Genomic DNA, 10780 nt, shown 5'->3' on the forward strand with positions numbered 1-10780 from the left:
ATGTAACATGGCAAACCACTTTTGAAATTGAGGGTTTTAGAAGATGGTTTGTTGTTCAAAGGGGGGGGGGAGTCAACAATCTTACTTACTGCGTGTGCACAAGGTTTTGGACATGACTAAGTCAACATGTTTTTTGAATCACAGTGTATGGATTACATGGAGTTGAACCAGATCATAGGCGCCGACTCCATGGGGCTTGAGGGGGCTTGAGCCCCCTCAAAAAATTTTTTTGGGGGGCTCAGCCCCCCCAATAATCTCGGGCGCCCTTCCAGCAGAGCGCCGCAGCCGTCCCCCGCCTCCTCCCCACCTGCTCCCTCGCCAGCCAGCCAGCCAGCCAGCCAGCCGCGCGCCCTAGCCGGAGAGCCCCGGCCGTCCCCCGCGAGATTAGGGAATCCCCGGGGGCGGGGGCTCCTGCCTCTAGCCCCAGGTTTCCCGCATATCAGCTGTTCCGGAGCTGATTAATAGGCAGCAGCACGCTCTCCCCTATTCGCTCACGAGGGGGCGGCGCCACTTTATTTGCATATTCATGAGCTTATTTGCATATTCATGAGCTTATTTACATTTCACGAGCTTTCCCGGGCCCCCCCCCAATATTTTTTATAAGTCCGCGTCCCTGAACCAGATTCATTCAGACATGAACCAGTTTGTTAAATCATTACAGAATCCATAGTAAGATCTTATCTGAAACAAGAACCCATGCGCTTTTGAGTTAAACTGTATGTGAAACATTTAATAGATGTGAGAGTGAACTGTGATAAAGATGAAGAATTTCTTGCCTTTCTGAAATAATAATAAAATTCCTTGGTTAATTCTCTTTCCCCTTGCTTCCGAACCTCACACACTAGCATTCTGGTATTATTTCTTTCACAGTGGCTGAATCCTTCTTTTTGAATAGTGCAACAAGAAACTATTTGGAAGTGGAAGTCTGCCCGTAAGTTTTGCCATGTAAACAACACATTGTGTCTATTACTTTAGACTTTGGTTTATAGATGAAGTCCCACACTGTTACATTCTCCTGAATGCCTATCAATGAAGTTGTCGTCTGAGCATGTGCAGTAACTATCTCAAATGTACACACCTCAGCTTAACTGTGAAGTGAACGTGGCTTCTGTTTTCATACATCAAACAGCAATATTTCTCAAGAAACTGTAAGTTAGCTATAGATTGTGGCTAACGTCAAGTTTACATGGCTTCAAACACCAGCAGTGGGAGCGCACTGGAGCCAGAGTCAACAGCAATGCATACACAGCCTGAGCTTTCCTAGCTCCAGAAAACAATGGCTAAGTCTACCCAAAGTGAAGGCAATATACTCCATTTTATGGCAGCACTTACAACATTTTTTTCTTTTCTATAATCTGCTATGGAATTCATTAATTGTTACGTTGACTGTTTTGTATTCCTATGAAACCTGTTTTGACAATGCCATTGATTCCCACCCACCCCTCATCCTCATGATTTTGTTTTGCTAGGCATGGCCAACATCTTGTATTACTTCTTTCTGCAGGAGATTGTATTGAGGTAAGTAGAATTCTGCATGATTTTTTTCTGTTGTTAAATTAAACGACGTAAGCATTTAACCAAGTAAGGTTTGATTAGGATGCTGTCTATATATTTCATGTTTTATGAACACAATGATTCTCACATTTGTGTATGCTGACATTATAGAATGCATGTATAAATCATTAACATGACCCCTCTGCATCTTTGTGGGTGGCTTCAAGGCCAACTGTGCCATTAGGTAGAGTGAGTCAGTTGCCTTAGGCAGCAAATGCTAGGGGGTGCCACCCTCTACCTTGTACATAAAACTTGTGAATATTATTATATGCACATTGTGCACCCAGTCTTCTATTACTGTGTAAAATGAAGCAAAAGAACACCATGTGTTCTTCAGAGTTGCAAACAGCTGCGTGGAATTCTATGCATGCCAATTTAAAAGTAAGCCTGCTGAGTTTAATGGGGCTTACTCCTAGGTAAGTGAGTTTAGGATTGCCACCTAATGTGACTATCTTTAGTTCACTGCAGGGATTAAGATGATGAGTAAAACTCTGTAAAATTGCAGCTCTTTTTATACTAATATTTTTGTACCAAGTTATTTGATTACTATATGTCCGCTATTTAACTTAATGGGGGTCCTGGCCATGGCATCATCTAAAATGCATTCATGAATAATTTTCAATGAATGTTCAGTGGAAATTACTCATAAATGAGTGTATGAAATAATGGGACCTAGTTTCTCCAGATCAGATAAGGTCATTTTGCTAAAGAATTTTGCAAGCAATTGCAAATAATGGTACAATTGGTTGCTGCGGTATAATTAAATCAATGGTTTTCCACAGTTTGCTTTATGAGCAGAGTTTAAATAGCCATTCTCTGTGCTCAAGGTTTTTTGGTTTTGTTTTAAATCTCGTTTTCCTTTCTGATCGCTTTTTTTTCCTGTTGTGGTAATTACAGACAATAAATTCATTTCATCATCTCCTTTAGTGTTAAGTAACATAAATCATGGCAATACAGTTAAGCAATGCCAACACATCTGCAAATCATTTGCAAATTGGTTCCATGGAGCTTATTCGATCAAATTAAATTAAAAAAATCTCTCACCTGTTGGCACATCCTGCATTTACATCAAAGTTTTTATTATGCTATAAATTTATCTGAGACCATTTCCCTTTCTATTTAGTGCTGAGCAATTCAGCGTTCCTTAAAACCATTATAAGCAATGCATATATATTCCCATAGAAAGGCATTTTACATTTAGAAGCTAATAATCATGGGTTATGCTATGGAGATTCATAATAAATTATTTGCATACTATCATATTTTAGAATTTTGTACAGCATCAATATGTTACTGTTTCAGTAGGTTTTTACTGTTTATCATGAGTCAGTTTATATCTGTGCAATGTGAACAGAATGGGAATTATATGGCATATATTATAATGATTTATTTTTCAGTTTTTGATATACTTTCACAGAAGATCTTAGATAACTAAGAACATCTTATTCTAAAAACTTTTCATGCTATAAGAATGGAATTGGGGAACACATTATTTACTTATTCGGCAAGCAATATCATATAATTCGAGAGCAGGTGTGTTATGGGGAATAGAGTGTTGGACTTGGAATGGGGAAATCTGGATTGATATTCCCTGCTCAGTCATGAAGCTGGATAGTCATCAAGTCCAATTCATTAAGTATCCATAATTTGGAGGATCATAAATGGGGATGTGCTTGCAAGCTCATGCATTTCCTCCTCCCTTCTCATCTGCTGATTCTCTTCTCCATTTTCCTGTTGCTCTAACCACAGTTCGCTGTGATGTCCAAATCAGGCAAACTAAGGTTAGTAATCCCCAAAGTCTGGTTTGCAAACCTACTTCAAACCATGCATTGGAAGTTAGTACTATAGTTAGTACTAGCTTGGGGCATCTCAGCAAATGTGGAAAAGAGGAAACCAAGGAATCAGCACTAAAGGTTATAGGTTTCCAGATTAGGACATGATATCTGAAAGCTCACCTGGGTGTGTTCTCAGTGATTTTATGTCAGGTAAATGCGCAGTAATTACACTGAAATTAAATAAGAAAAAGAAATTAATTTTGTGGAATCAAGCCTAGCTTTATTTTTCTCATTTGTTATTAAGAAATATGTTCAGATAACAATGTTTGTACAGATGTGAAAGGTATATGAGGGTGGAGTCTCAGTTTCCCTGTACTTTCTTAAATCAGTGTTAAACCTGAGATGTTAATCAAAATATATGCAGGACAGTGAATTCACACACACAAATTTCCTTATTATGTAGTATACTACTATTTAGTGTTATAGCAACAAATTTTAAGAGTTATCTCAAACAATTATTGTGATATTTTGTTTAGGAAACAATTGAAGTGGAAATGGGAAGTCTGATTTAGAATCAGCAACTTAAATCAAACTTTCTCTTTGTGGTTTATTCATGATTTAAGGCTGCAATCTTATATACACTTACCAAGGAAAGTCCCACTGAACTAATAGGGCTTAAGACTGTCCTTTATGGTAATCTTCATTTAATTCACTCCAGCCTGGTTCAAGGTGATTTGTGAATTCTGCTTCAAAGCACACACAATTGTCGTGTGAATCTTATCTTCTGAACAACAGTTTTGATTGCATTTAGACTTTAATATACAGCATAAGATGCGGCGTCTAAAACACAGATGAAAATGTGGCTCTATCATTGTTCCCAGAAAATGAAATAAGCTAACTGGGATGCCAACACTCTCTGGGTTCTATCCAGCAATATACTTGAGGTGAATAATACTGAGAGCAATTCACAGCAGAAATCCACAGCTGACAGAATATTTATTGAATAACCTATTTACTATTGGAGCTGAACAAATAATTCTGTGTTTAAAACCAGTACAGACAGAGCTAACAGGTGGAGGGTGGTTTGTTTGCTTTGCCATCATCAGTATTTAACTGTGATCCTTAAACAAAGGGTTCTGACTACAGCCCCAAATTCCAGTTGCTTTGTCACCAGGAGCAAAGTTATTATTAGATCTGGCAGTTGCCGGAGAGAAGAGTGATGTTCTCCTTCCCAGCTTCATAAACAAAATTAAACTGTAGGTGTTAGGATGGTATTGAATGTTAGTCCTATTCAGAGTAGACATGACAAACTTTAGTTCATTAATTTCAGTGGGTCTCCTCTGAATAGGGCTTAGTTGAATATAATGTTCAGTTTTGCCTGCAGTTGGCATTGTGCTTCAGGTTACCTTCCTTGCTGTTTGCAAAGAGAGGAGCAGCAACTTCTACTTTGCTGCTTAAGTTTATATATGGAAGCAGAAGGGAGAAACAGGTTTGGGGGAGAGAAAAATGGAGACAAGAGCCCCCTTCAGTTAATCAAAAGTCTGTGAGAGGCTGCATGGAGATGGGGGCAGACATATTGGCCCAGCCCCCATTGTCCCCATACACACTCATCCCACCCCCTCTTCCCCTGAACTTTGTGTGTTCAGTGCAAAGGTCGGTAGAGGGAGTCTAACCACATTCAGCTGAATGTAATTGGAATCCTGGGTGGGCCTGGTTTCCTGATTGTAGGGAGGATTCTAGCTATATTTAGCCAGTTAAAACCCCCCTGGGTGCTGAATGTATGGCAGTCATAGGGCTCATGTGCGTGCTCATTCTTCACTCTAAACCCACAATGTTCTTCTGAATGCCTGAAGAGGGCTTCAAAAAGGGAGAAATGCGAGTCAAGAAAAGAAGAAATCAAGGAAGCAACGGAATGGAGAGAAGGAATCTGTTCCAAATACAATGACTATTGAAAGATAATCACCGAGATCTGGTGTGAGAGTTCTAGGGATGGTTTTATATCCTATGTGCACAGTGTTTTAACATTAATATTTTCTCTCCCCTATCCCTACACATTTGAAAGACCATTTACTATTATTCCCTGCTTGGGGAGACATGTCTGATGTCACACTGTGTGTCCATGGCAGATCAGGACTTGACTGCAGAACTTCACATCTGTGCCCAGAGGCCCTAAATCAATCTCTGTTTAGGGTTTCAAATTGTTTTCAGTGGGCCCTACCCTGCTCCTGTGCCTTATAATGATTGCTTGGCAAACAAACATGAGCAGGTGATAATGTTGACCTTGATGGAGTCAAAAGCTTCATCTGTTAATTTATGCAGATTAAGTTGCTTTAAAAGAACACAGGTTGGGCTGTTGGTTTTTTTTGCTGGTCAGTTGGTAGCCTGACGACCTTTCTGAACTTCAAATATTGGCAGTTGTGGAACAGTGCAAAGTGTATGTCTGTAAAGACATTTTATTCTAGAATCAATGATGACTGAGCTCAAGATAACCCTTTCATGCATACAAGTATATTACAACATTCATTCATTCATTCATTCATTCACTTCCTCTTTTATTCACCTGGGGTATATGCAGGAAGGGAAAGATGTAGATAACCAAATCAAGGAGCTGTTTTTTAAACTTCACCCATCCTTGTGGACAGCAGGATCTAGAATCAATCTATAATGAAGGCAGCATGTTGAGGACAAACATGAATAATACTGGATTGAGAGAAACTGCATTTTTGTGCTAGAAGCAGATTAGTGTGTACATAGCCAATGTCAGTCTACCAAGATATGGCCTTCTGGAAAAGGAAGGAATGGATCTCTGAGGGATCTAGCTGGCTCCTAGAGTGGCACAGATTTAATGCAAATGCTGCCTTTGGCACATTCCTATATCTAAATTATTACCCGTCTCCTTTGATGTTAATGTTACAACTTCAATACCAATAGTTTCAATTAGGGCATCTCTGTAAAGAGCTAGTGTAATTGCTTTTGCAAGCAGCTGGTGGTTGCCTCTTTACAAATGAAATCCTGTAATTCCTTCTATTTATTTGAATTAATGTTGGCTTCAGGGATTTATGCTTCCTTTTTAATCCGTTCTGTCAGATGGTTACTCAGAGGACATATTGAAATTGAAACTGAATAAGAAGTCCACTTACTTTTTTGTATACTACCTGAAAGTCTTCCAATGACATGAATATCTTTCTTTGTTCATTATATTAAAGCACTTTCTAAAACTCAAAAGTTGCCCTTCTCTTAATTGAACTGTATTAAATTTTTGAATAGATAGAATGGTGTTATAAATGTTTAAAACAACAGCTGACATTTTCACAGAAGCGCTAACAGGAACTTCAAGTGCAGCAATTCAGTGTTATCTTGATAATTAAGCATTGTGCTAAACTTTGTTTTAAAATGGTTATGTGGCTTAATATCTTGTACTGATACAACTTTATGTGAAAATAGTGATGAAGTTTTTAGAGTGTATTTTGTGTTCCATTGTGCAGAAAGGACTTCCATTGACATTTAAAGCTGATATAAATGGGGGCATCTGGAATGGCACAGCAATTATTCCTTGGGACTACTTCCCCCCCGGTGTGGACAAGATGAATTCATATGCAATCCATGGGTCTGGTATTGGGAGAATGTATGAGGCACTTTATCCAATACCACAAGATGAGATCAAAGAGGGGCAGGGCCCTAATTTGTGAGTACAAAACACCCACGTCTCTCTCAAATTGCTTTCCAAATGTCCCTGAAGCTTCTTTTTATTCTTGACGGTAACTGCTTACGTAACACATTTAGAAAATCCTTCATTCTTTATTGGGATATACTTGAGTATTTATGCTGTTTACTCTTCATATTGACAATTTCATAGTGTACTGCTAGGACCTATTTTATGAAGTGTAAAAGTGGTAAATACAGGAACACTGATAACTGGATCATGGGAGGATAGGCCAGTCCTCATTTTTCCACAGTGCAGTGAACATACCTTTTCCTCAGCTAACTCTGGAAATGCTTTTGTGGTGAAGGATAACTATTATCAGCCAACATCCATCATGTCTTCTTGTGGATTCTAGAAGGCTTGTTCAGTCCTGTATTTAGCACATATGGCTACCAATTGCATAAGTTGTTGTGGTTGTTACATTTATATTCCACCTTGCCTCCAAGGAACCCATTTTAATATCACCATAACCCTGTGAGACAGGTTTGGCTGAGAGACTTTGACTGGCCCAAGGTCACCCAGTAAGCTTCTTGGCTGAGTGGGGACCTCCCTGGTCCTAGTCCAACCAATCTACCACCCTTGTTCTTGTTCAAGCCAATGCAATTCTGGGCTGCATCAATAGGAGTATAGCATCTAGATCAAGGGAAGTAATAGTGCCACTGTATTCTGCTCTGGTCAGACCTCACCTGGAGTACTGTGTCCAGTTCTGGGCACCACAATTCAAGAAGGACACTGACAAACTGGAACGTGTCCAGAGGAGGGCAACCAAAATGGTCAAAGGCCTGGAAACGATGCCTTATGAGGAACGGCTAAGGGAGCTGGGCATGTTTAGCCTGGAGAAGAGGAGGTTAAGGGGTGATATGATAGCCATGTTCAAATATATAAAAGGATGTCACATAGAGGAGGGAGAAAGGTTGTTTTCTGCTGCTCCAGAGAAGCGGACACGGAGCAATGGATCCAAACTACAAGAAAGAAGATTCCACCTAAACATTAGGAAGAACTTCCTGACAGTAAGAGCTGTTCAACAGTGGAATTTGCTGCCAAGGAGTGTGGTAGAGTCTCCTTCTTTGGAGGTCTTTAAGCAGAGGCTTGACAACCATATGTCAGGAGTGCTCTGATGGTGTTTCCTGCTTGGCAGGGGGTTGGACTCGATGGCCCTTGTGGTCTCTTCCAACTCTATGATTCTATTCTATGATTCTATGATTATGGAGGAATCACAACTGGCACTGCCAGGGCCGAATTTAGGTTACTGAAGGTAATGGGACCCTTTATATGTCCAACTGTCCTTTGTCAACAACAAATTGTCACTGTTTTTTGTGTTGAATATATGCTATATGGTAATTTATGGACCTAATAGGTATCTAAAGCCATTTGCACATAACAAATAGGAGCCTACACAACACAAAACACTGTTGCTCTATGTAGGTTCTATTTTATTTGTTTTTTATATTATATTTTGGAAATGTATATCCAGGTTTTTTTCCTTTTAAATTTTGTGGGGGCCCCCAAGAGAGTGGGGCCCTAGGCTATAGCTTGTTTAGCTTATATGTAAATCTGGCACTGGACACTGCTAAAAACAGTATGAATTCCCCTTTGGGAATGACAGGTACCGATGATGTTCCATTCTAGGGAAAACTACAGAAAAAGGCATTGGTACACCATTGGATTGAATGGGGGGGGGCAGCCATTTATCTCTCCATATAATATCCTGAGAGTGTACAAGGAGAAAATGAACACAAAGAAGAGACCCAGTGCTCAGCCACCTCAATGAGTGGAACATCAAGCAAATTTGAATTTTGAAGTTGGCTGCTTCTGATTTGCACTTCAGCCCAGGAGGTGCAGATCAGGTGAATCTCCATAGATGCTCCTATTCAAAACAGTATTGCCCTAAAGCTATCATTTTAAAATTACGTATGTTTTTTTAAAAAAACCTTTCTATATATTTAGGACCTTAACTACTTGTGCTGATATACTTATGTTTTGTTGATAGCCATCTTCTAGAATATTTCAAAGATTTCAGTCTGAAGGACATAATGGGAGAAGACTGGAACCAGCCTCCATCAGATCTGTGGTCATAACTTCATCAACCTCTAAAGTCAAGTCAATCATTGAGAAAAATAATTACAAAACACGTAACAATGTGTTGTGCTTCAATATGAGATGTCAAATATTGAATTTCTTGTGTCGTCTCATGGTGTTAGTGAGTCAGCCAATTAAAATAAATGAATTGATTGGGCCTGCCAATGTTTATCTTGTTGACTTGCTCCAAATAGACTTCAAGTGTCAATATATATCACTATTTATATATCATTGTTTCCCTCAAATTCTTGTTCTTTGGTTTAATACTTACTTTAAACCAAAGGTCAAGAGCTTGGTTATCATTTATGTCAGGAATTTATATCTCACTCTTCATAAATTTTCCCCTGGGTGACTTACTGTAGTATACAAATACAAGAATAAATATAATCAGAACACAGTAAAAAGAAGAATCAATAACAGATGAAAGAGCATCATAGTAACCAGAAACTGTAGAAATATCACGACAGTACTCAAGAAAATGAAAAGGTATTTGCCTGGCACTGAAATAATATAAAAATAAATGCCAAGCAAGTCTTCCTGGGGAGAGTATTCCTTATTCAAGGCACCACAGGAGCCTGTTCCCATATTGCCACCTGCCATAGCTGCAATGCTGTAAGAATGACTTTAAGGCACAGCTGGATTCATATGGAGAAAGATGTTCCAATAGATATCCTGCTCTCAGGTAATGAAAGCCTAAAAGGTTAGCATTATGTCAGCCATAAAGTTGGGAGGATCATAACATGCTCTCTCCCAACACTAAGGAAAGTTTTATTTTCTATCTCTTCCTGGAAACCTTGTTGAATTCTGTTGTAGCACTATTGGCTAAGCATAGTTTTTGAATTCTATCATTCACATGGTGTCCCAAGAATGTAAAAGGAGCTCTGCAGTATCAGACCAAAGGCCCTTGTAGAATAGCATTCTGTTCTTGCAGAGACCGGCCAGATGTCTATGGGAAGCCCACAAGCAATATCTCACACTTGTGGATTCCAGCAACCGGTATTCAGAGACATACTGTCTCTGACAGTGGAGATAAAACATGGCCATCTTCATTAGTCACCAGGAGACCCTGACAGTACTGATTGCCATCAGGGATCACACTACTAAGTGAGTGAGTGAGTGAGTGAGTGAGTGAGTATAATAATTCCATTTGGTAACAAAAGAACAGTCATATGAATTTGCCTGAATTAAGCTATTAAATATTTACCCTTTCAGGTTCCTTTTTTAATACCGCTTTTGACAGTTGGAAGCAGTTATTGGCCTTAAAAAGGGCATTTTGCAATGTTACTTTGTGCTGTTTACCTAATTGACATCTTGATTACATACTACGATTAATGAAATTAGTGGTGATCATTTTGCTCTCCATCATTTATGTATATTGGGCCCTCTGCAACCCTGGTGCCCAAGGATATTGTAGTTAACTTGCTGGTCATCTATCAATGTGGTAAAATGGCAACACGGTGTTGAATGCAATTGCCTGAGATCAAACACTATTCTTAAGAAAATGGTTGCAATTCAAGTAAAATGAGCTCCGGGGATTAATTTGGTCCATCATCCCTTAAGCCTTCACTAGCACCCCCTTTTAATTTGTCATGTAAAGTGTGATTTCAGGAACTTTAAAGTGTGCAAAGTTTGCTTTGCAGAGTGTTATTAACTAGAAGGATTCTGGATT

The 10780-nt window shown here is 39.2% G+C and overlaps 1 protein-coding gene across 1 annotated transcript in view; it reads left to right on the plus strand.

Annotated features, from left to right (window-relative positions):
* The window catches only part of LOC309540697 (UPF0462 protein C4orf33 homolog), a 33379-nt gene extending 24103 nt beyond the window's left edge, over window positions 1-9276 (plus strand). The window contains exons 7-10 of the mRNA XM_082237791.1: window positions 871-931; window positions 1470-1518; window positions 6815-7014; window positions 9023-9276. Of these exons, the coding sequence (XP_082093917.1) occupies window positions 871-931; window positions 1470-1518; window positions 6815-7014; window positions 9023-9110 (398 nt within the window). The 3' untranslated portion in view covers window positions 9111-9276. The remainder of the gene's footprint in view (window positions 1-870; window positions 932-1469; window positions 1519-6814; window positions 7015-9022) is intronic.
* Window positions 9277-10780: the final 1504 nt, after the last annotated feature.

The sequence above is a fragment of the Podarcis vaucheri genome, assembly GCF_965113315.1.
Source record: "Podarcis vaucheri genome assembly, chromosome: 9".
NCBI lineage: Eukaryota > Metazoa > Chordata > Lepidosauria > Squamata > Lacertidae > Podarcis > Podarcis vaucheri.